At 45.8% G+C, this 24,665-nt stretch overlaps 3 protein-coding genes across 5 annotated transcripts; 2 read left to right on the top strand and 1 right to left on the bottom strand.

Annotated features, from left to right (window-relative positions):
* Window positions 1-291: 291 nt before the first annotated feature.
* LOC119009286 (chromobox protein homolog 2-like) lies at window positions 292-8,044 on the bottom strand. The gene is made up of 5 exons (XM_037080379.1): window positions 7,671-8,044; window positions 7,534-7,577; window positions 4,253-4,318; window positions 4,030-4,099; window positions 292-3,860 (listed from the first exon to the last, which is right to left on the bottom strand). Exons 1-5 carry the CDS (start codon window positions 7,734-7,736, stop codon window positions 2,493-2,495), a joined length of 1,614 nt encoding a protein of 537 aa, XP_036936274.1. The 5' UTR covers window positions 7,737-8,044; the 3' UTR covers window positions 292-2,492.
* Window positions 8,045-8,586: 542 nt separating this feature from the next.
* LOC119009786 (cytochrome c oxidase assembly protein COX11, mitochondrial) lies at window positions 8,587-12,252 on the top strand. The gene is made up of 5 exons (XM_037081366.1): window positions 8,587-8,742; window positions 9,788-10,148; window positions 10,410-10,565; window positions 10,725-10,850; window positions 10,932-12,252. Exons 2-5 carry the CDS (start codon window positions 9,837-9,839, stop codon window positions 11,118-11,120), a joined length of 783 nt encoding a protein of 260 aa, XP_036937261.1. The 5' UTR covers window positions 8,587-8,742; window positions 9,788-9,836; the 3' UTR covers window positions 11,121-12,252.
* Window positions 12,253-12,640: 388 nt separating this feature from the next.
* rab40b (RAB40B, member RAS oncogene family) lies at window positions 12,641-23,475 on the top strand. Of its 3 annotated transcripts, none has more exons than XM_037081364.1 (7): window positions 13,689-14,208; window positions 15,461-15,634; window positions 18,121-18,181; window positions 19,248-19,308; window positions 21,153-21,230; window positions 21,533-21,755; window positions 22,255-23,475. In XM_037081364.1, the coding sequence occupies exons 2-7, from the start codon at window positions 15,622-15,624 to the stop codon at window positions 22,551-22,553; spliced, it is 735 nt and encodes a 244-aa protein (XP_036937259.1). In that variant the 5' UTR covers window positions 13,689-14,208; window positions 15,461-15,621; the 3' UTR covers window positions 22,554-23,475. The 3 variants fall into 3 exon arrangements, with proteins under 3 accessions (XP_036937258.1, XP_036937259.1, XP_036937260.1); XM_037081365.1 differs by having other exon boundaries at window positions 13,710-13,832; XM_037081363.1 differs by lacking the exon at window positions 15,461-15,634 and having other exon boundaries at window positions 12,641-13,832.
* The last annotated feature ends 1,190 nt before the right edge of the window (window positions 23,476-24,665 follow it).

Below are 24,665 nucleotides of genomic sequence, written 5' to 3'. Positions count from 1 at the left end.
AGTAATTACACACACACACACACACACGCACACACACACACACACACACACACACACACACACACACACACACACACACACAGTGATGGCGCTCAGGTGGGACGAGTGGGAGAAATCGGATGTCACACTGAGACATCTCAAGGTTTCACTGTAGTGTCAGACAGCCGGCTACTGCAGCCGCCCACACACACACACACAAGTGTGGCAAACACACACACACACACTCACACAATTTGTGTGAGTGTGTGTGTGTTTGTCTGTGTGTCTGTGTGAGTGTGTGTGTGTTTGTCTGTGTGTGTCTGTGTGTGTGTGTGTGTGTGTGTCTGTGTGAGTGTGTGTGTGCAGCACACTGCCTCACACTGTTCACTGTGTTTATACATACCAGTGTTGCTGTGAGGGCGTCTCTGTCGCTGCTGTTGACTCAAACTTATTTTGGGAAAATTCCACCTCAGAGACCATAAATCACACACACACACACACGCACACACACGTACAGTGTATAGTGTGTGTGTGTGTGGGAGTGTTGTAACTAAATACTTTTACTCAACTACTTTCCTTTTTTTCACACAGTCACTGATCAAGTTCACGGCGAACATGTGCAAACAGATTTACTGATGATCAGTTAATTGATCAGTTTTGATTAATTCTGTTGGTTTGGATCATTGATCCTTTTGCTCACTGGGTGTATTGATCCCTGTTCAGTTTCCAGTCAACAGAATCAGTTCACAGTCAGGTTGATAAATAGTTGTTAATGAATTTCTTTCAATCACTTTCGCATCACTTCCTGTCTGAGCCGTCTCAGACAGGAAGTAATGAACAGGTGAGGTGACTGAAGAATTCTGATGCTGATCAATGAGAGGACCTCAGGTTATTGGAACAGACCAGCAGAGCAGGTGGAGCGGAGCGTTAAACACAGACGCTACATCGCCTGGCCGACAGCGACACCTGCAGGTGAACAGGTGAACAGCAGCTGCAGCACAACACCAGGACTCTTCAGGTACGACTGTTTATTTCAAATACCTTCAAAATGGCAGAGAGGCACACAGGCTACAAGTATCTGAAGCTAGTACGCCAACATGAGCACCAGATAGATATCAGATATCACATGAAAAAAACATATTTACAAATATAAATTAACACATATTTCACCTCCAAAAGACACACTGTGACGGCAGGTTATTAAAATGGTATAAAACTGGTAGATAGAAGTGATGATGGAGCGACTCCGCTGACATGAGGAGGAGGAATCAGATTACATTTAAACTGTGCGTAGTGCAACAAATACTGTCAATAACAGAAATCAACGAGGAGATCGTTCACATTCATGACACCTTTGGTCCAACGAGAACTGAGAGACGATTGGATGAAAAGTTACCGATCACAGACGGACTTCACTTCTGTTTTTTTTAACATGCAGCTCTGGTCAAAGCCACACATGTAGTTTGGATACAAGGGCCGACAAGCACAAAATGTCCTACTCAAACTAATCATGGTCACAAGCAGCTGAACGGTGGCAGTGGGCTTGAAAGGGGAGAACCTGAGGCACTGGAGAGGTGCTGAGAGAGATCCGTCTGGAGCGTTTAGACCCGTTCACACGCCGTCCAGTAGAACTGGTGCTGATCGATCCGGTCATCACTGCTGACTGTCTGAGTGGAGAATTTCTCTGGACTGATTCTTAGTGCGAAAACTGTGAGGGAATCATCTTCACTCGACGCCGACTGGAAAAAAATCAACCTTCAACAAACCAGAGTCCATTCAAAAAACACACTATTTAATCCAAACCAGCGTTCCTCAGGGAGCTCTCTGACAACTGACACTTTGTTTCTGGTTAAAAAATGTTACTGCAGCATTTTCAGTTTTTGATTCTCCACCACAAACCAAACTCCATTCAAAAAACTGTGTATTTTGTGGCAGCAGATATTTCCGATACAAGTCTGTGGATTAATTAATGTGAGCTTCTTGGACTTCCTGGTAAATGACACTGCTGTTGCAACACAGACTAAAATCTGCTCACCTCTGTTACATTGAGGTGGAAGCTGCAAAGATCTCAACAACTGCATAATAAGATCCACAAGGAGAAGTGGTTCAATTTAGCTAAAGTGATGTGAAACAATGATTGACTGTATCGGCCCACAGGATGAAGATGGATGAACAACAGACTGTTCTTCCAGTTGATCAGAGTCCAGATCCATCACTGAGTCTTCTCCAGACACAGACTGCATCGTAGTATCAGGTGTGAACGGGGTCCAAACATCAGGGTTCCTACATGAAACAAATCCGTGGCCAGAGGAAGATGGTGTCATGTTTCGTCTGTTTGACACCATGTTAATTCCTACAGTTGTTGTGCATTTCGACGTGTATAAAGATCTGAGAATGACTGACGTCCCTGTAGATAAACATCCAGAGCGGCGTAGGAACCCTGAGAGCTGCTGTAGGAGGGGTTGTTTGGTCCGGCTCGGCTCGGCGCACCGAGGCGTCGTCTCTGACGTCCTTCAGTGATTCGGCGAGTTGAAGAATCCCACGCTGGTTGGCGACTCCTTCACCGTCACCGTGATGAAGTTGGCAGTGACGTCGGTGACGAACACGTGCTCCAGGAGGCTCCGGGCCGGCCGCCAGTCCGTTTCCGTGTCAGACTCTGTGGCGTCGTTGCCGAGGCTGGGCCTGCTGTTGTTTGGGTACAGGGCGGCGCCACGTTCTGATTCGCTGCTGCTACTCTCGTCAGAGTCACCGGTGCTGAGCTCGTTCAGACTCCGGCTCTGAGAGTTGAGCCCGTGTTTCCTCTCCTCGTGCCTCCCGCCAGACAACATCTCCTTCCTGTCCTCTCTGAACCTCCCATGCTCTGCAGCGCCTCCTGCCGCCCCGCCGGGGCGCTGGCCCCCTGCTGATGTTCGGGTGTCCTTCATGATTCCTTTAACCACGATGCTGCCGCCGCTCCTTAGGCTCGACCTGGATGCTCCCACTCCAGCACTGCTCGTGTTGCTGCCGCCTGGTGGCTTGCTGACGCTCTGCAGGTTGAGCGCTCGAAGGCTGAGAGCCTGATTGGCTCGTTCTCGAGGCGTCGGTGAGGACGACGGCTTGGACAGGTTCTGCTGCTTGTGTTGACCCAACCCGGCCTGACCTCCGACACCCTCCTGTCTCCTCAGGCCCAGTGGGGAGCGCTGGACAGTCTGACTTCCCCCGAAGCCGCCCTGCAGACCCAGCGACCCCGAACCTCCGCCATGTTTCAGAGGAGACACCTTGAAGCCGTCTCCTCTGCTGCTGCCGCTCTCTGAGGTGGAGCGCTTCAGCTCGGACACAGAGTGCTTACTCTGAGAGGACGGACCAGTTTTGTTGTAGGAGGAGGAGCCGGAGGATGGAGACATGGGGCGACTGGTCCAGATGCAGCTGAGCGATCCGGACTTGGAGGCAGCTGTCTGGGAGAAGGAGCTGGTGGAGTTCTGGGAGGCGGAGGCAGCTTCATCTCTGCAGCTCCGGCTCAGCCCTGTGTAGGTGAAGCTGGCCGGCTGCAGAGGCTTCTTCACCCCGGGTCGAGGCTCCTCCCTGGGCTGTCTGAGCACCTGGTGATGGCGAGGAGGTGGAGGAGGAGGAGGAGAAGGTGGAGGAGGTCTGCTCTTCGCCTGTCTTAAAGCCCTCAGGTCAGGGTGGAGCGGCTTCCTCCCACGCTTCTTCTTGCGTGGAGGATCTGGTTTTGCCAGCACCATCTGAGGCCTCTTCTGGGGGACGGGGTGGACCCGGGGGCCGGGCTTTGCTTTCTTTGAGTGTTCTTCATCCTCTGAGGAGGAGGAAGAGGGGGATGATGAGAGGCCAGAGGAAGAGGAGGACGAGGAGCGGCTGTCTTTTGTAGCAGCAGGAGCAGGCGGCTAAAAAGAAGAAGACCAAAATGAATCGATCAGTCGTCAGCTCGTCACACGTGAGCATGCTCTGCTGTTGGACCTCGTCTGTGACAGGAAACTGAACATCTTTGTTGTTGTGGACAAAACAAGACTTTTGTTCTCAACACATTCAGTTTTCAGTGAAGAGAAGAACTACCTGAATCTTTCGTGGTCGTCCTCGCGGCCTCTTTCCTTTCTTCTGGAACAGAAGCTCCCTCTCCTGCTCTCTGAGAAACAAACACAGACGTTCACATTAAACACCAGTTTGTTCTCTGCAGACGTTTCAGAATAAATAAAAGCTGCTCAGTCGTTTCTGTCTTTAAACGTCCTACAAAGAACTTCTACCAGGTGATGACTCAGCCTCAGTGTGACACACACACCTCTTGTGAAACGCTGCCAGCAGCCGTGGGTCCAAGATGTTCTCCTCCGGCTCCCAGCTGTTGTGCCTGAAAACATCAGAAACTGTTTCAGCATATTGACAGAAGATTCAAGAAATCTTTCATTTTTCTAGAGACCACATCACAGATCCTTTATGATTCTGTGGAGTTCAGCAGACACGGAGCAGTGTGACCACCACGAGTCAGTTCACTGATTAATGAGTCCAGTTTTCTCTCTTTTGGTTTGTTTTGGTCTCCATCACCTCCTGAACTCTGACTGGCTGTTTGGTGAAAACAGTCTGGACACAATAAGGAGACAATCTGTGATAAATATGGATTAAATGTTACGTTATCAGTCGACCTGCAGAGAATTACTCAGCGCTCCTGTGCTGCAGCTATCGATGAGTTGTTTGGTCAATAAAATGTCTCATTTGGTCGTCAATACAAAGATCTTCAGTTTACTGTCAGACGAGAATCTCACACCATGATTTGGGAGGATTTCTGTTTTACACGGTTGTTATCTGAGTTTTGTACAAGATGTCTGAACATGAGTATCTTTATAATTTATTGACTTTTGATAGACTAATCAGTTAACTGATGATGAAACTGATTATTACAACAGCTCTGCTGTACATCATGTCAGATATACCCTGAAGGCCAGTGACACAGGTGTGTAGAGAACACAGGAGTGTAGAGAACACAGGTGTTTAAAGAACACAGGTCCAGAGAACACAGGTGTAGAGAACACAGGTGTAGAGAACACATGCGTTTAAAGAACACATATGTAGAGAACACAGGAGTGTAGAGAACACAGGTGTTTAAAGAACACAGGTGCAGAGAACACAGGTGTGTAGTGAACACAGGTGTAGAGAACACAGGTGTAGGGAACACAGATGTAGAGAACACAGGTGTGTAGTGAACACAGGTGTAGGGAACACAGATGTAGAGAACACAGGTGTGTAGTGAACACAGGTGTAGTGAACACAGGTGTAGGGAACACAGATGTAGAGAACATAGGTGTGTAGAGAACACAGGTGTAAAGAACACAGATGTAGAGAACACAGGTGTAGAGAACACAGGTGTAGAGAACACATGCGTTTAAAGAACACATATGTAGAGAACACAGGTGTGTAGAGAACACAGGAGTGTAGAGAACACAGGAGTGTAGAGAACACAGGTGTTTAAAGAACACAGGTGTAGAGAACACAGGTGTAGAGAGCACAGGTGTAGAGAACACAGGTGTTTAAAGAACACAGGTGCAGAGAACACGGGTGTGTAGTGAACACAGGTGTAGAGAACACAGGTGTAGGGAACACAGATGTAGAGAACACAGGTGTAAAGAACACAGGTGTAGGGAACACAGTTGTTTAAAGAACACAGATGTAGAGAACACAGGTGTAGAGAACACAGGTGTAGGGAACACAGATGTAGAGAACACAGGTGTAAAGAACACAGGTGTAGGGAACACAGTTGTTTAAAGAACACATATGTAGAGAACACAGATGTAGAGAACACAGGTGTAGAGAACACAGGTGTGTAGTGAACACAGATGTAGAGTACACAGGTGTAGAGAACACAAGTGTGCAGAGAACACAGATGTAGAGAACACAGGTGTGTAGAGAACACAGTTGTGTAGTGAACACAGGTGTAGAGAACACAGGTGTTTAAAGAGCAGAGATGTAGAGAACACAGGTGTAGAGAACACAGGTGTTTAAAGAGCACAGATGTAGAGAACACAGGTGTAGAGAACACAGATGTAGTGAACACAGGTGTGCAGAGAACACAGATGTAGAGGACACAGGTGTGCAGAGAACACAGATGTAGAGAACACAGATGTAGTGAACACAGATGTAGTGAACACAGGTGTAGTGAACACAGATGTAGTGAACACAGATGTAGAGAACACAGATGTAGTGAACACAGATGTAGTGAACACAGGTGTAGTGAACACAGGTGTAGAGAACACATGTGTTTAAAGAACACATATGTAGAGAACACAGATGTAGAGAACACAGGTGTAGAGAACACAGTTGTGTAGTGAACACAGGTGTAGAGAACACAGGTGTAGAGAACACAGATGTAGAGAACACAGGTGTTTAAAGAGCACAGATGTAGAGAACACAGGTGTAGAGAACCAAGGTGTGTAGTGAACACAGATGTAGAGTACACAGGTGTAGAGAACACAAGTGTGCAGAGAACACAGTTGTGTAGTGAACACAGGTGTAGAGAACACAGGTGTAGAGAACACAGGTGTTTAAAGAGCACAGATGTAGAGAACACAGGTGTAGAGAACAAAGGTGTTTAAAGAGCACAGATGTAGAGAACACAGGTGTAGAGAACACAGGTGTGTACTGAACACAGGTGTAGAGAACACAGGTGTAGAGAACACAGGTGTTTAAAGAGCACAGATGTAGAGAACACAGGTGTAGAGAACACAGGTGTGTACTGAACACAGGTGTAGAGAACACAGATGTAGTGAACACAGGTGTGCAGAGAACACAGATGTAGAGGACACAGATGTAGTGAACACAGATGTAGAGAACACAGGTGTAGAGGACACAGATGTAGTGAACACAGATGTAGAGAACACAGGTGTAGAGGACACAGGTGTAGAGAACACAGATGTAGTGAACACAGATGTAGAGAACACAGGTGTAGAGGACACAGGTGTACAGAACACAGATGTAGTGAACACAGGTGTAGTGACCACAGGTGTAGAGAACACAGATGTAGTGAACACAGATGTAGTGAACACAGGTGTAGTGACCACAGGTGTAGAGAACACAGATGTAGTGAACACAGGTGTAGTGACCACAGGTGTAGAGAACACAGATGTAGTGAACACAGATGTAGTGAACACAGGTGTAGTGACCACAGGTGTAGAGAACACAGATGTAGTGAACACAGATGTAGTGAACACAGGTGTAGAGGACACAGGTGTAGAGGACACAGGTGTAGGTAACAGCTGTGTAATAACACAGGTGTTGGTGGATGCGGGTGAATAGAGGAGCTGCAGCGGCTCTGTAGCATCAGCTGCTTTCTGTTAAGCCTGAGAACAGCAGACGTGAGAGCAGTAATGGCTGCTGCAGCCGTGTAGCCTGTGTGTGTTCATCAGTCAGTGTGCTGATCACAGATCTGCTGGTGTTCCCTCCCGCACGGAGCTCACACCGTCCTGCGGGACAGTCGCCTCCGCAGCTCACGCTCGCATTGTTTGGAGCCGTTCATCAGCGCTGTGTGTGTCGTTAGCAGCGGCGGCTAGCGCAGCAGGCTAGCTAGCTACTTACTTAGACGACCACCCTCTCCACTTCACCAGATACTCAAACTTGCCCTGCGGAAGAGACACACAATGTCAGGGAGACGTGAACAGAACCGTCCGGACCGGAGCCGAGCCCCCGCGGGGCCGCTGGTCGGGTTTTCTTACCTTCCTCGGCCGTTTGCTGAGGATGCATTCCGCATCAAATACCTGGCCGACCGTGACCCCCTCCATTACTACAGCAGCAGCCCCTCACAACGAGCAGCCAGCGCGCTTTTGACCCCGCACGGCCACCGTACAGCCTCTGTTACACACTGATTAGCTCCAATAATCACATTATTACACAATAACACATGTATAAACACAACACAGCTGTTTAAACGGCAATACATAATCAAATATGATAACAACACACCTTATTGTGATGATGCTCCCGTGTAGCCGCAGTTTGTGCCACTGTCGTATTAATGAATTAGAAATATATTATAAAGTGTATAATCAAAATTATGAAAAAAGAAATAATGATCAGTTAAAAAGCCACAAAAGTAATTATTATGAGACATGAGGAAAAAAAGCAAAAATTATAATATGAAAGTCAAAACAAACTTTATAAAATCGAAAGTCAAATTCATAAAAATATTAAGAATTATTACATTAACAAGGCATAAAATGAACATGGGAAGTCAAAATTAGATCACAAAAGTAAGATACATATTAGATTAAAAAAAGGCCACATTTATAAAATGGAAGTAACAATCCTATAAGAAAGTAAATATTATGAAATAAAAGTCAACCTTTTGAGATAAGATAAATAAATAATGAACTCTCATGACTTTTATCACATAATAATGACAACATATAAGTTCTCATGAAGTTTAGTTTTCATCGTTGTTTTTTTTTCTGTAATTGGCGTAAATGGGCTTCCGTACTTCCTGCAGTCCTGATCAGTGGTGTAATATCCGCAGAATAATTTTCTTTTCTTTATTTAATACCTGTGGTTATTATGTGGTTACAGGCAGTATATGTATGTATCAACAATGATTAATATTCATTAAACTTTATTATAACAACCGGCTGTTTTATGAGAACGGGGTCTGTTTACTCTGCAGCGGAACCTTTATGCTCGTGGTTGCGGGGGACCTAGTTCTATGTTGCACATGTGTTACGTACGTCTCCGCTGGGTATGTTTGGTAATATGTGTCTGTCCTGCGGTGAATGACAACAGAGCTCATCGTCGAAGGTATCAGTACATTAAAGATTGATTAGATAATGAAATTAAAGTGTGTTTGTAACGGAGTCAGCGGTTCTGTTAGCATGTTAGCTGCTGCTGCTAACAGCCGGTGACTCCTCAGACTGTAGGTTAGTCTGCTGTGCTACATTTAACAACTTGTTTCATCAACATCACTGAAGCTGAGTTCAACTTTAATGTCAGTTTGCTCCGATAACAGTTCGGTGCTTTATTTCGCGGTTAAAAGATCGCACGAAACTCTGCTAGAAAAGCGACAAATTGTGAGTTGTACCGTGTTTTAGGCCACTTTTATACCTTAAATCATGCGACTGGAGACATTATGCGAGTCTTAATTGTTCTGTGCTGAATTCGGCTGACACATGATGCACCAAGAACACTAAACATGATGAAAAGGTTCGTTTTTAAAAGTAAATCCAGCCAATCTCGACTGGCCGGTGTGACTGGTTCTCTCAGAGGGGTTTTAATGTTCCCAGCTCGATTGGGAGGTACAGAGTTGATGGTGATGGAGTGAGTCACATGCCGAAATGAAGAGTGATTTTTTATTTATCACGCGGGGGAAAGTAGTACAGATGTTACACAACAGCTATATATGCAAGTAGGCAGGGTGGCATTAAAATGTGACCTATTTGAATGGAGTTTGGTTTGGTCCACGTAGAGAACATACTGTTATGGTTAGGTTTTTTTGGAACATATAGTAGAAAGTCTTGAAAGAGCAGGTGAAAAGAGTCAGTGAGTTCAAAATTAGTTGATTAACAGATCATTAAAACAGTTCTGACAATTCTTATTTCTTTAAGTCAAAACAAATTAACATTAATGGTTCCAGTTTCACAAATGTAAGATCTTGCTGCTCTTGTTTGAACATTTCCACCTGTTCCTGCTGTTTTATAGACCAAAGTTAGTGAAGATTAATTGATCAGTTATTAGTGATAGACAAAAGTCGTCTTATAATTTTTATATCGCATCCATCAGCCTGTAGATATTGTCTTGTGTTGTGATGATGCCTCAGGCTGACTGCAGCTGTTTGCCCTCCATCCAGGTGAGTTTCCCTCTGCTGACTCAGCTCCAGGTGTGGACTGACTGCAGCCATGCTGCTCCCCCTCCTGGTGCGTCATTCCCTCTGCTGCCCTCATGTGCTGTTAACACGATGTGTCTGGACACTTCGCTGCGACACTGCGAGGACGCTTCGCTCTCAGACTGAGCACTTCCTGCAACGGAGGCTTCCCCTGCGTTCCCACACTCAGAGCCGAGGTGTCAAGAGCCGAAACAGGAAGTCCAAGAGCCAAGAGGAGGACTGGAAGAGCAAGAACAAGACGGTGCTGACGTACATTGCCGCTGCCGGGGTGGGGATGATCGGCCTGTCATACGCCGCGGTGCCGCTCTACAGGCTCTACTGTCAGGTGAGAAGATGTTTTAAAGGATTAGTTCACCCGAAAATGTAACCTCAGTCCTCCTCTCCTCCTCCTGAAGATATAAAATCAGGTGAAGTGTCTTAGTCCACAGAACATTTCTGGAGACTTGATTTAAAACAGAGAAACAACCAAAGAAACATCAGATGTCTCCATACAGCTCATCTGCCGTGATCACAGTCTTTCATTTGTGGTTGAACTGTTCCTTTAATCCAGCAGGCGTGACGTCTGTTTGTGTTTCTTGTCTGTCAGGCGTCGGGGCTCGGCGGCATGGCGGTGGCCGGCCACGACACAGAGCAGGTGGAGACGATGGAACCGGTGAAGGAACGCGTCATCAAGATCACCTTCAATGCAGATCGACACGCCAGCATGCAGTGGAACTTCAGACCTCAGCAGACGGAGATCTTTGTAAGACCGACGTCCTCGTCAACGAGCCTCTTCGCAGACATTTAACGCTCCTCTGTCACATCTCTCTGTTTTCTGTGTCAGTGACCAGGACAGCTGCCCTGTTCTGGTCCTGATTCAGGTCTGGAACCGGTTAAGAGATGATCATGTGTTGTTGTGCAGGTGGTTCCAGGTGAGACGGCGCTGGCTTTCTACAGAGCAAAGAACCCCACAGATAAAGCCATCACTGGCATCTCCACCTACAACGTGGTTCCCTTCGATGCTGGACAGTACTTCAACAAGATCCAGGTAATCCACAAGTTCTGAGAAAAAAACGCTTTCTTCCCCTCCAGCTCACCTTGATGATGAGTGTGTGTTGTCTCTCTGCAGTGTTTCTGCTTCGAGGAGCAGCGTCTGAACCCTCACGAGGAGGTCGACATGCCCGTCTTCTTCTACATCGACCCAGAGTTCGACGAGGACCCCAGGATGGCCCGGGTGGACACCATCACTCTGTCCTACACCTTCTTTGAGGCCAAGGAGGGTCAGAAACTACCTGTGCCAGGATACAGCTACAACTGATCCGTCCACGGACAGGACCTGGACCAGGACCTGGACCAGGACCTGAACCAGGACCTGAACCAGGACCCGAACCAGGCTCACATCTCAGTCCAAGGAAGGAAGCACTGATCCAAGACTCTCGTCTTTCAGAGTGAAGCATGAGGCTCCACATAAACAGCAGCTTCTCATCATGTTCAGAGTTCAGTGCAGCGCCACAGAGAATTAAAGCCAATCAGAAGTCTCCAAAAGAAGTCGATCCATTGATCCATGTTTTTACATTTATACACATTTGATTCATAAAAACATGAAGAGAATAAATCCAAACTAACTCAACAAAAAATCAAATGTCATAACTTGATATTCAACAGGAGACATTTAGTGACATCTGTTGACTTCGCAGCTGCAGTTTCTCCTGAGGAAGCTTCAATCAGAGAATCATACTGAAATCGTTCTGACCAAATATTTCAAATAGTTTAATGTTATTTTCATAATTGGCAACAAATCGATGAATCGCTGCAGCTAAATGTTTGAGACCTGATGGATTTAAATCGTGGTGAAAATGCGTCAGCAGCCAGTCACGTGTTTCACTACACAGCAGCTTATTAACACATTAATGACATATAATGAAACATTAGTGAGCGACGAGTCAGACAGATTATCTGGTGATAATAATGATAAAAATGATAATAACAGCTGTGTGTGATTGGTTCCTCTCTGACCTCAGATTCTGTCACGTCTGACTCAAGACGTCTCAAACTGATCATCCTGGAAAACCTTATTTATTGAATGCAGCTTTCCAGGTCATTAAAAGTCTTTGAAAAATAAGAACAAACCAAAAAGCCTTGAAATCGTTTGAATATTAGAATCTGTTAATTATTTTGGCTGCACCAGCTGAGGCTCTACAGAAACAAGGTGTTTTAGGCCTCAAAAGACAAAATAAAGAGAGAAACGCTGGATCAGTGTTGTCAGTCCTCCTCGGGTCCACGGGACGGGCCAGCACTTCAGGAGCTGTTGAGCTGTTGATGTTGTGCCGTGGAGCTGCAGCTCTGGCGTCACGACTGTTTCTGTTTCTGTTTTGAGAGACTTTTCTGTGAATCATGTCTGATGTCAGTTATCAGAGCAGATGAAGATAATAAATGATGAGTCGACTCCAGCTGAGATTCTCTGAGCTCAAGTGTTGTCATTCAGCTACAAACCAGAGATCCGGTTCATGACCCAGAGAGAGAAACCATTCATGATCTGTGTTGTTTTACTATCGATGTTAAATAACTTTATTTACAGTTGTTGCTCACGTGCTTCATTTTGTTTTATCTCATTTCATGATGCTTCAGCTGCTCTTTGTCTTCTCACATCACCAGTTAAAGATGGCGACAGGAAACGCTTTGTCCTGCACAAACCAACACGTCATTATTCAGCTGTTTTGATGCCGAGTGGCAGAAAAAATTCTGTGTCATTTTCGAACTGATCAGATATTGATTGAAGCGATCAATCGGTCTTTGTTGGTCACCAGGTGGCAGCAGAGGAGAAGCTGTAGAACATCTGAAGCCTCCTCGTGTGATTCTGTAGAAATCTGGAGGTTCAGAACTGTCTCTGGCTTCATGTTTGACAGGAAGTAGAAACACATGAAAGGAGCAGTCTGTAGTTTTAGTGAAGAAATGTTAATGAGCAGAGGAAGATGTTCATTGGCTGATTTTTAATAAACGAACTCTCTTTGGCTTCATGACAAAATTAACAAACTGAAAACACAGTTTATACTGTTCACTGTGTTTACATGTGGCGGACCCTGTCACCTGTCCCACAGTGTTATTGGACCTTACTGTCCTCTGACAGCAGCTGGGTTCCTCACTGATGGATACAATTTGTATAATTACCTCATTAATATTGTTAATATTTAAATACTGACTTTGTTTATTCTATAAACTACGTACCGGTCCTTTAATGCTGAGTTTAAATGAATTTATTTAAGACTTTTATTGTTTTAAATCAGACGCAACGGCAACATACTCTCGCTGTCGGGCCTTTATTTTGTAATGTCAGACAGGAAGTACTGTGTCCATCTGCTCCTGCGCAGCTTGACGTCACGCGGAGAGCCAATCAAACGCCTCCTCTCGTGTGTTGACGGACGTCTCCAGCGTCGGGTCCGGGCTCGAGGTTGCCCTAGCAACTCAAAGGATGGACCAATCAGAACGAGGCAGGCGCTCCATCCCCATCCGCGGAGCAGGAGGCGGAGCAGGGAGTCCAGAGACCCGTCGGTCCTCTTAAGTCCGGAGTCCACGAGCCGAACTGAACCGACTCTGGTGGATTTTCAGCTCCGTGCGTAAAAAGCGCGGCGCGTCCTGAGCTGATGGTTCCGAGGACGCACTGACCCGTCCTTCCTCCGACGGGTGTCGGCGGGTCACGCTGGGCACTTGTAGCTTCCCGGGATACAATCCGAACCGGTGACCGAACCGGTCTGTTGCGTGTAAACACACTGAGAGTCTCAGTGTCGTGGATCGTGGCGGACTGATTTCCTCTTGGATCGAGGAGGAGAGGAACAGGTTCTGGCTCTGAGCTGCCGAGTCTCATCTCATGATGGGAGGCGGCAGCTGAGGATGAGCCACAGAACCAGCCCGGCCCGGGCGCACGACTTCCTGCTCAAGTTCCTGCTGGTGGGAGACAGCGACGTCGGGAAGGGCGAGATTCTGGCGAGCCTGCAGGACGGAGCATCCGAGTCCCCGTACGGGTACAACACGGGTGAGTGAGTGAACTCGAACCGGGCTGGAGGTCCGTTATTGGTCTGAGACGCACCTGTCAGCTGATTCTGGAGGTTAATTTACTGTTTCTACTCGCGGCTGAGAACACCAGTGGATGAAACCGAGCCAGAGTTCAGAACCGCTTTCAGAGCGAGCTCCGGTACTTTTACTCCACTGCATTCACCTGCACAGGTTCTGTTCCTCCGCAGGTTCTGTCTGAACAAACTACAGCAGCAGACGACAAATACTGAAGTGATCCATACTTCAGCAGAACCAGAGACAACAGAAAAAGTCTGGGCGCTGATCACAGATCTGTGAATCAGAATTCTGACAGGACGTCCTCGGAACCAGCCGGTGACCCGGGGGACGGACCGGAGGTTGATGAGTAGAATCAGAGGAAGTTATAGACACTTTGAGATAATCAATAATTTAGTTAGATCGGTCAGATCTGCAGCTCGCTCTGACGTCACTGACGAGCAGAAGTTTTTGTAACTTTATGACTAAATGATTCGTTGATTAACTGAAAACAATCAGCTGATCGATGATGATGACGATCATTAGTTGCAGCCCTGTAGACCATTTTCACATGGCGGCCATTTTCCTCTGATGTCACGTTCTAATGCTGGGCTAATGCTAACGTTAGCTGCTGTCCAATGGAAGCTAACGGGTTTTTATCAAACATGTCTGAATCATCTGAGTTGTTCAGCAACAATAACAGTATTAAATCTGATAACCTGTTAGCTAACATTAGCATTCAACCACTCTCCAGCTAGCGTTACTTCCTGTGTGTTTAGTATCCAAGTTTAAATAAATGTGTGTTTATATTCAATTAATTCACAGCTCTCCTGCTGCATCTGTATCAAACAGTAACGCTAGCTAGAAAGTGTCTGATGCTAACCATAGGTGTTGTCTTGTGGAGGCTAACAGGATGTATAAAACCTGTTAACGTTAGCTGGGTTATTTAAAGTGTTGTTTCCATTGTTTTCTGGAGCCAGTGACAGACTCGAGGTAACTCCAGCTACAACCACATACTTGTTAAACTGCTGACTTTAGCATTCAACCACGTCCTAGCTCAGGTTGTGGTTTGTTTCACATTACGTGGAGTGATAGAAGAATACATTTGTTCTAGAATATCAACAAACATCTTGGACACATTTATGTAAACCTGGAAGTGAAACACACAGGATGTAACGTTAGCTAGAGAGCAGGTGAATGCTAACATTAGCTAACGGGTTATCAGTGTCATTGTTTTGCCCTGACATAAGGTCGATCTGCTCCTTCTGTTGAACATATCTGTTCTCAAATATTATAGATCAGTGGAGTGAGAACACTTCAGGGTCTCATATTTCAAACTTTAATGTTTCTTTCAGAATTTTCTTCAATGCTATGACATTTTATTAACCTCAGAGTTCCTTTGTTATAGACCGACACAGTCAGTCTGATTTCTTCTCCACAATCATTTATCATCATCTTCTGTTGATCTTTAATATTTTTTATTGCCGTTGTGTGTGTGTGTGTGTGTATGCGTGTGTATGTGAGAGAGTGTGTGTGTGCGTGTATGTGTGTGTGTGTGTTATTAATAAACCCTGGCTGGCAGGCAGCTGCTCGTGACTCACTCTCTCTCTGCAGGAGGGTGTCCAGGACGAGTTGGCACTCTGGGCTCTTTACACTCAGTTTGCAGATGATGATGTAATTGCTCTCCGGCGGCCATGTTGGAGGTCTGCAGCTTCAGGCCGGCTTTGTTGACTCACAGGACGTCTGTTTATCCTAAATGAATTGTCAGCTGCTTCATGCAGAATGAAGGTGTGTGTTTGTAGCTAACTGAAGTTAGCATCGCTCTGCTTCCCTCTGTGGGAGAATTGAGCTGGATCTTTTAGATTATTACATCTGAATGGATTAGCAGCTGAGCTAACAAGCTTGCTAGCTGTAACTCTTCGGCTTGTTTCCCTCTTTAATAAGAGACACGGACACAGCTAGCCTGCTTTTATTCAGATAAAATCCACCAACCAATGCTAACATGTTTACCTTGTTTTGTCTTGGAATGTACGAACCGCCTCTCCTTATTTCTGGTTTGTTCGTGTTGATTTGTAATGTAAAAGCTTTCAGACAGCAGACACGAGGGTCATGTTGCAGGCAGAGATGATCCAGTTCTCCTCACAGCTCTGATGCCGTCATGTGTTTCCACTGTGGATCTTCACATGAGAGTGAATCTGCGGCGTGACGACAGAAAAAGCCAGTGTTTCAGATGGTCAGAGGAGGTCAAAGGTCGGAAAGTTTGAGCCGTACTGGACTACGAGTGAAAGTCCTTTTCATCCCTCAGTTCAGTGGACCAACCAGCTCGCCACCAGTGAGGATCATTAATCACAGATCGTTATCGGCCGTCTGAACTTGGATGAAGCGTTCGGTCCCAGCATCAGTCCAGTCCACGACTGTCGTCTGCTAACTTTAAGCATGTTTAGGACTCCGGCTTCTTGGGGAGATTGTCGGGTTTTGACTGAAGTCAACCAGCCAGTGACATCACAGTTCTGCTCCTCTGATGGAGAACCAGAGCGGCCTTGATGGCTGCTGTTTCTGGGTCGTCTCTCTTATTAGGAGCTACGATGGCAGAAGGAGACATAGCTGTGGTGGGCTGCCTCCCTCCAGAGACGGTTTGTGGTGAAAATGCAGAACGACTGCAGGCCCGACTGGAACAGGACTAACCCTGCAGAGGCCACAGGCTTCAGACCTCAGCCAAGTCCAGAGAAGAGCTGCTCGCACACGGGGAACCTTGATTACCTCCAAGAACACATCGACACAAGCTCACAAAAATGCACACAAACACCCGCACAGTGGGATTTATAGATGTTTACAAGCTGAAGGTACTGACTCACAACAAGACACGTATAGAACAGAACAATACAGAGCAGAACGTCAGAACAGAACAGAACTTCTTGTTTACAGTCTGTTTCAAACAGCCAGGAGACACTCGGCCCGACAGGGTTCTGAGTGCTGTGTAACAGAAACACTTAACTCCCTCTTCAACTGCACCTCCAGATAAACAGCTGTGTGTGTGTGTGTGTGTGAGATTTCACTTCGTCGTGACATTGAACTTCAATTACTTTCAAACTGTATATATATATATATATATATATATATATATATATATATATATATATATATATATATACAGTAAATATGAAATACATCTATATGTATATAAACAGGCTTAATCCAGGCACTGTTAGCATCACCCGTGTGTGTTGAATCAGGCCTGTACAGCAGCAGCACACACACACACACACACACACCAGCTACAATCTGAAGTGTTTCATTGTGTTGACGTCTGTCAGCAAACCGCTCCTCTTATATAACACCACTTTCCCAAGATGCCTCCTGCATCATGCATGCAAGAGTGTGTGGCTTGGACTGGTGTGTTGCTCTCCTCTCAGAATAACTCGTATATTATATCACATCTTGTTCTCCCCCCTCTCTTCTCTCCGATGCTCCTGAAGTCTTCTTCTCTTCCTCTGAGCGTCTGTTTCTTCTTCTCTGGTTGTATCTGTGCGTCCACACACTCTTTGATCACATCTCCTGACTTACAGCAGCAGTCTGATCAGTCGTAGGTCAATGACAGCATAAAGGTTCATGTAGGAATTCATCCACACGTCTGTTCTCACAGGGCTGAGCGTGACCTCACCCGTCACAGTGGAGGAAGAAGTTAGCTCACGTGCTAACGGACAGTAGCATGTTTACAGAGCGCTGCAGGATACACACCTGAGCTGTGCTGCACCTGGCAACGAGCAGCCCAGAGCCTTTATGTAACACACTGTGTGTGTGTGTGTGTGTGTGTGTGCGCGCATGTGTATGTCCTTGTGTGTGTGTGTGTGTGTGTGTGTATGTCCTTGTGTGTGTGCGTGTGTGTGCACTTGGCAGTCATTGTTGGAGCATCACTGGAGGCTGTTAGTTGCAGACAGCTCCTGATAATTACTGTAATAAAAGAGACGAGTAGCGCGCTGCTTTTGTTCCCATCAGAACTCATGTGACAGTGTGTGTGTGCGTGTGTGTGCTTGTAAAGTAAATTCATGGTCGTGTCGGTCGATGGGACTTTAGATGAAGGCTGAGAGGTTGCTGGTTCTAATCCCTGTGAAACCTCTTCAAAGGACACAGTTTATATTCTGTGTTCCAGAATCAGCACCAAGTCAGAAGTTTCCTGTACGACTCGCAGGATGTTGTTGTTAATGTAAATCATGTTACTCAGTAATCATTAATCATGTTTCATCATGTGTTCATCGTCTGTCTGCTTGTTTCAGGGATCGACTACAAGACGACCACCATCCTGCTGGACGGGAGGAGAGTCAAGCTGCAGCTCTGGTACTGATCCACTCGGCCCGCCTCACTCCCCCAGTCGTCTCTGGCTGAACTGTTCTCATCCCTTCACCTCGTTACACACATTTCAGGTCATGTGATCGTCAGCAGACAGTAAACAGGAAGCATGTGAGGTGATGCAGCGTCCAGCAGACCTGCCTCAACCTCCTCAACACACACGCACGCACGCACGCACGCGCACACACACACACACACACACACAGCCGAGTCAATATCAATAATTGTCAATAATATGTCAATAATTAATCTGGAACTTTGTTTGATGTTTAAGTGGATGAGACGCTTTAGCTCTTTTGTTTGTTTGTTTGTGTGTGTGTGTGTGTGTGTGTAGCCACAGGAGACGCAAAGGGCGTTATTAACACACACACACACTCTACACACTCTACACACACTCAGAGTGAATCCACACTGTGATGAGAGCTCAGTGGTGCTGACAGCAGATGGACTCCTTCAGTCCGGCTCGTGATGTCTGGTTCTGTTGGACCACCTGACTCACTGGCAGCTGGTCTTCTCCCAGGCTGGCAGCCAGCCGGCGTCCTAGTGAGCCAACCAAAACACTGCTGTGGTATTCAGCTCCGCTGTTGGGAAACACTTGTGTTTTTCACCGTCGACGCTCAGGAGAAACAAAACAGAGTCACAGTTCAGTCCAGAACAGGACGAGACACGGCAGAACGGGCTGAACAGGTTCTATTTATAGCCTCTGATACTTCATATATTACAGTCCTCAGGACAGAGACTGTCCATCTCTGCAGATGAGAACATAACATAACACAATACTACATGTTTTATTAACAGTGAAGGCAGTAACAAGTCCAACAAGTCCTGAGTCCAGACCAACAAGTCCTGAGTCCAGACCAACAAGTCCTGAGTCCAGACCAACAAGTCCTGAGTCCAGTCCAAGTCTTAAACGAGTCATCATGTCTATCAGCTGTTTTCACTTCCTGCTCTGCAGTGAATCTAGCTGCTGTTCTAGTGTGTCAGTATAAATGTTGGTATTTATGTGAAGCCGCCTGAATTTGACCCTGACCTCTGACTCTCTGTGTTGTTTCAGGGACACGTCGGGTCAGGGTCGATTCTGCACTATCTTTAGATCTTACTCCAGAGGAGCACAGGTACGTGTCTTTCCTCAGAAGTCTCCAAGTTGCCATGTAATTGATGTTATGCTAATGATAACTTTGTTTCCTGTAATGTTAGCTTAGCCATGCTAAAGTGTTTACTTTGCATCCTGTAGCTAACATGCAGTCTGGGTAGTTCTGAGTTAGCTTCATGCTCTGTAGCAGAGATTTAGCTCTGCTGTGGTACATCCATCTTTGTTACCTGATTCCTGCTTCAGCATCTCCTTGCGAACGTTATGCTAGCTGTCTCCATCTGAATTGTAAACGGCGTACAGCTCATTGATCTGATGAGGGAGATCTGGACTTCCTGTGAGAGCTGATTGAAGGCACGTTAAGTCAAATAAGTTTGACTTTCGGGGTGTAAAACTACCCAGATCTTCTGCTTAGCTTTGAGCTAGCTTCTTTCTGACTTTCTAAACATTGTATCACTGAATGGATGGAATTCTGATGGGGAGTCATTTTGTTTGGGTTCTGATTGCATCATGTGACATTAGTTTGGTGTCCCTACTAATGTTATGCTAGCTTTGTTCCCAGTTAGCAGCCTGGCCGGCGGTTAGCCTGTTAGCCTGTTAGTGATGTGCTGCTGATGAATTGTCAGCAGATTTGTGAGTGTTTGTTCTGCAGTGCAGACGTCTGAAACGTGTCGCCGTATTTCTCTCTGGTGTTCTGACCTCAGACAGACGAGCAGTCCAGAGATTCATCCCACTTTTCACTGAATCAAGTTGTTGTCATCACTCATCAGGCCTTTAGTGGGCACAGAGCAGACATCACCATGGCAACTGTGACACACCATCGCCACGGCGAGGCTCAAAGGCTGATCATGAACCTGTCGAGTGTGTGTGTGTGTGTGTGTGTGTGTGTGTGTGTGTGTGTGTGTGTGTGTGTGAATCGATAGTAACCGACATCTGTTGTTGTATTCGTGCTGCATCGAGTCCTGAGTCAAGACCAACAAGTCCAACAAGTCCTGAGTCCAGTCCAAGTCTTAAACATTGTGTTTCATGTCTTTAACGAGTCATCATGTCTGTCAGCTGGTTTCACTTCCTGCTCTGCAATCAGTCTAATCATGTCACAGTACGACTGAGGATTATTCATTATTAACAGGACAGCTGCACATGAATGTTAATCAACTAATTGTTTTAGTAGCAAACAAGACAAAGTGGCTTCCTAACAGCAAGAGTAACAGGACTGGCGGTCTGTTGTCCTCAGCTCAGCTCCGGGTCAGTCGACTCCTCCGAGACGCCACCTGAGTGTCACGTCTTCCTGTCTGCGTCTGTCTCTGTGTGTCTCTCAGGTGAAACAGTGTTGATCAGCTGATGTTGTCGTCCCACAGCTGGGACCGCTCTCAGCGCTGAAGACATCTGTTCCATGTCTGACGTCAGCCTCACACATAAACAAACTGCTGTGTACAGATGAATACGCAGCGTGCTGAGGACAGAAGTAGATCTGTTTACATGAAGGAAGCCACGCTGATGTCAGACGGACACTTCTGTGTTCACTCAGAGAAGATTCTGGTAAAGACGTTTGTTTAGAAAGCTGTGGACTTTCCCTTTAATTACGTGAAAGTGGACTCATGAAGTGTTTGATGTGTGTGAGTTGCAGCATTCTGCTGGAGACTAGATTTAAAACAGAGAAACAACCAGAACTGTTCTGTGGACTGTGAGACTTTATACCATCAGGAGGAGAGGATGTCTGTTTCTGGGTGAACTGTTCCTTTAAAGGCTTACCGCAACTAAATGTTGCTGTAAACTGTCTGAGTGAAACACAAGAGTGAATGTTTGTCACAGTCATTCCTATGTTTGACTGTTTCCTGCTGACGTCCTGTGTGTTCTTGTCCTCTTCAGGGAGTGATTCTGGTGTATGACATCACCAACCGCTGGTCATTTGATGGAATCGACAGGTGGATCAAAGAGATAGACGAGGTCAGTGATCAGCCAATCAGTCTGTGTGTGTGCGTGTGTATGTGTGTTTAATTGTCACATCTGTAGTATTGTTTCTCTCCTGTCAACATGTTTCAGTCTCACACAGCCCTCGTCTGTACCAGGGTTTGTTTTCTGGGTTCTTCTTCATGTGTGACATGCAGCTCATTAACATAATTAATTAGTGTTATTTGCTTTGTAATGACGTCTCTGTGGGAGGTTAAATATCACAGTCTGACCCCGTCTGTGTTCAGATCTTCAGACATGTTTAAACTGTCATAATCCTCTGTTACCTGTTTACCCAGCATGCCCCGGGAGTGCCCAAGATCCTGGTTGGGAACCGTCTCCACCTGGCCTACAAGCGCCAGGTGACCACCGAGCAGGCGCAGGTGTACGCAGAGAAGCTGGGCGTCACCTTCTTCGAGGTCAGCCCGCTGTGCAACTTCAACATCACCGAGTCGTTCACGGAGCTCGCTCGCATCGTCCTCCTGAGGCACGGCATGGAGCGGCTGTGGAGACCCAACAAAGGTCCGTCAGTGATCGATCGGGCCTCGGACGCAGAGAGCCTGATCATCAGTAGTATACGTATAAACAGGCCTGGAAATATATTGACTGATATATTGTCTGGGGCTGATAACAGGATGTATTTGTGGTTGTGATGTGCTGGTCTATGTGTTGATGACATCATGTCTCATGAAGTCACTCTGTGATTGGATGACCTGTCTCCTCTCACCTGCTCAGGTCAGGTGTGTGCTGCCCTCTGCTGGACACTGAGACACAGCACAGCTCATCACTGAGTGTGCTGTGTTTTTATTTTGTCTTGTTTGACTTGTGTTTGTCTTTATTGATTGGGACTTGAACCCCCGGAGCTGCTGCAGCAAGGATGGAGCTGCTCTACCAGCTGAGCTGATGGTTTATGTTTGATGTGAAGAAGACAGACAGTTATTACAAATAAACTGTCCTGTAATCATGTTTCTACTTCAATGCTGTCTGTCTCTCTGTCTCTCTCTGCCTGTCTGTCCCTCAGTGTTGAGTCTTCAGGACCTCTGCTGTCGCTCCATCGTCTCGTGCACTCCGGTCCACCTGGTTGATAAGCTCCCCCTCCCACTGGCTCTAAAGTCCCACCTGAAGTCCTTCTCCATGGCCAACGGCCTCAACGCTCGCATGATGCACGGACGCTCCTACTCTGTTACCACCAACGCCGCTACTCACCACGCCGCAACCAAGAGAACCGGAGGGGCGCTGCTGAAAAAACCCAAACTGATCCGGCCGCCGCCTCTCAGCCCGTCTGCACAGAGCTGCAGGAACAGCTGTAAGATATCCTAACAGCTGAATGGATGTGTCCGTGAACGCACCATCACTTGGTCCAAACGACCGTGAACTTGAGTCACGTGACACGCGGCTGCAGCTTCTCTCTGAACCTTCTGTCTTCACTCACAGACGCCGGCTGAGACTAACAGGACTGGGACCAGTTTCAGATCTGTTTCGTCACCTCTGTGCATTTCTGGGGTGATTTCCTTTTTTAGCTGTTTTCTTATTTCGTGTGGACAATCAGACAGGAAGTGACATCACACAACGTGGACTGCACCTCTCCACTGCCGTTATGTTTCTGAACCAGCAGTCATCAACTCATCAGAGACTCAGACAGACAATCGGACATCTCAATAATAAAGACCAAATATTATGTAAAAAAATAATTGTTTTACAAAACATGTAATATTATGAGAATAAAAAACGTGTACAAGATATGTTGAGAAAAGGTTTAGCTGTATTTGTTAACATGAAACTGTTGTGTTCTTTTAAAATTACCACTTTGAAATATTATGATTTTAAATTTGAGATTTTATGACTTGTTGTAACATTCTGATTTTTCTCCCTGAAAACATAAAAAAGGGCTTTTTACCAGATAATGAAAAGAACTGCACATTTTTTCCCTTGTTACTTTTCTCTCAACATGTTCTGACCTGATTCTGACTGATATGTGAGTCGAGATCCGATCCGATCACTGAGGTGTTCAGCTTCATCCTCAGGACGACTACACACACACACACACACACACACACACACACACACACACAGTTGCAGTTTGTGTACAATATTTGTACGTGTTGTAACTATGACTGTTTGTGATGATGGAGGTTCTGTTGGGTTTGGACCCGGTCTCAGCGTGACTCACCTGAGGACTGTTTTGCACTGTTTATCATTGTTTAATAAGAAGCACCTTTACAATAAACTCTACCCACCATCAGTGTCTGGGTGGTTTTGAATCCAGCAGCAGCTCAGTGACACCAGAATGTCACATTCAATGGTTTATTAAACAATAAGCTGTGCTCTCACAATTTTGTACATTGGATTATTCAACTATCAGTGCACACTTAATTCTAACATCCATGGACAATCATGCACCTTGCTACCATAGCAATATCTACCTGACTTGCACTCATGACACAGAGCTGCCACGTCCAATATGGCGGCGATGTGACGTATCGCAGCAGCGGGCCTTCCCGCGCTGTGAGCATAACCATAGACATATAAAGAGTAGACGCCGCAACGGCTGCCGGGCAGGGAGAAATGCGGCGGCCATCTTGGGGCGGTCATTCTACTCCGAGTTGAATGAATGTAGGCTACTAAGAAGAACGAAGAAAGAGGCATTCCACTTCCTTCCCGTCCACATTTGTTATCCAGGTTTTGTTTTAGTCACTCATGATTCTCTCTCTCTCATTTCTCACTCATTGACCTGATATGAGTTATATTGATACTCTATATATGATTTATATATATTTTCATATTCTCTGATATATAAATCTATCTATCTATCTATCTATCTATCTATCTATCTATCTATCTATCTATCTATCTATCTATGTGTGTGTGTATATATATATATATATATATATATATATATATATATATATATATATATATATATATATATATATATATATATGAACATATTGATACTCTACATGATTTATATATTTTTAATTTTCTCTGATTTATAAACGTATCTATAATATATGTGTATGTGTGTGTGTATATATATATATATATATATAGAGAGAGAGAGAGGGAGAGCCTATATGATTTCTGTTGTGTTTATAGTGTTTGCAAAATACCTATCATACATAACATATATCATACATCAGAATATTCTATTACTGTTAATCCATTTATAATGAATAAAATACGCCGGCCCATGTGTCCTGTGTCATAGCTATAATGTATGACGTTTACAGCAAAAAAAACAAAAAAAAAACGCGTGAAAATCAGTTTCTATATCAGAGTTACGATTGATTAAATGCGCTGACACCTAATCGCGCCTGCTGAACAGATTACACTGAGTGGAACGGGTGACCGCCCCAAGATGGCCGCCCCAATTCTCATCAGCGCCAACAGGCAGCAGCGTTCGACGCGGCGTCTACTCTTTATATGTCTATG

This window comes from Acanthopagrus latus, chromosome 20 (genome assembly GCF_904848185.1).
Source record: "Acanthopagrus latus isolate v.2019 chromosome 20, fAcaLat1.1, whole genome shotgun sequence".
Classification (NCBI taxonomy): Eukaryota; Metazoa; Chordata; class Actinopteri; order Spariformes; family Sparidae; genus Acanthopagrus; species Acanthopagrus latus.
This window is presented reverse-complemented; position numbering and strand designations above follow the sequence as displayed.

What these genes read in the sequence shown, in the direction of transcription:
- LOC119009286 (XM_037080379.1), bottom strand. Translation starts at nt 7,736, where the DNA reads ATGGAGGGGGTCACGGTCGGCCAGGTATTTGATGCGGAATGCATCCTC. An exon ending in TCAGCAAACGGCCGAGGAAG is followed by an intron (nt 7,578 to 7,670) that starts GTAAGAAAACCC and finishes TCTCTTCCGCAG; the next exon opens with GGCAAGTTTGAGTATCTGGT. An exon ending in CTGGCAGCGTTTCACAAGAG is followed by an intron (nt 4,100 to 4,252) that starts GTGTGTGTGTCA and finishes TTTGTTTCTCAG; the next exon opens with AGAGCAGGAGAGGGAGCTTC.
- LOC119009786 (XM_037081366.1), top strand. Translation starts at nt 9,837, where the DNA reads ATGCTGCTCCCCCTCCTGGTGCGTCATTCCCTCTGCTGCCCTCATGTG. An exon ending in TCTACAGGCTCTACTGTCAG is followed by an intron (nt 10,149 to 10,409) that starts GTGAGAAGATGT and finishes CTTGTCTGTCAG; the next exon opens with GCGTCGGGGCTCGGCGGCAT. An exon ending in AGTACTTCAACAAGATCCAG is followed by an intron (nt 10,851 to 10,931) that starts GTAATCCACAAG and finishes GTCTCTCTGCAG; the next exon opens with TGTTTCTGCTTCGAGGAGCA.
- rab40b (XM_037081363.1), top strand. Translation starts at nt 13,691, where the DNA reads ATGAGCCACAGAACCAGCCCGGCCCGGGCGCACGACTTCCTGCTCAAG. An exon ending in CTTACTCCAGAGGAGCACAG is followed by an intron (nt 19,309 to 21,152) that starts GTACGTGTCTTT and finishes TGTCCTCTTCAG; the next exon opens with GGAGTGATTCTGGTGTATGA. An exon ending in GCTGTGGAGACCCAACAAAG is followed by an intron (nt 21,756 to 22,254) that starts GTCCGTCAGTGA and finishes TCTGTCCCTCAG; the next exon opens with TGTTGAGTCTTCAGGACCTC.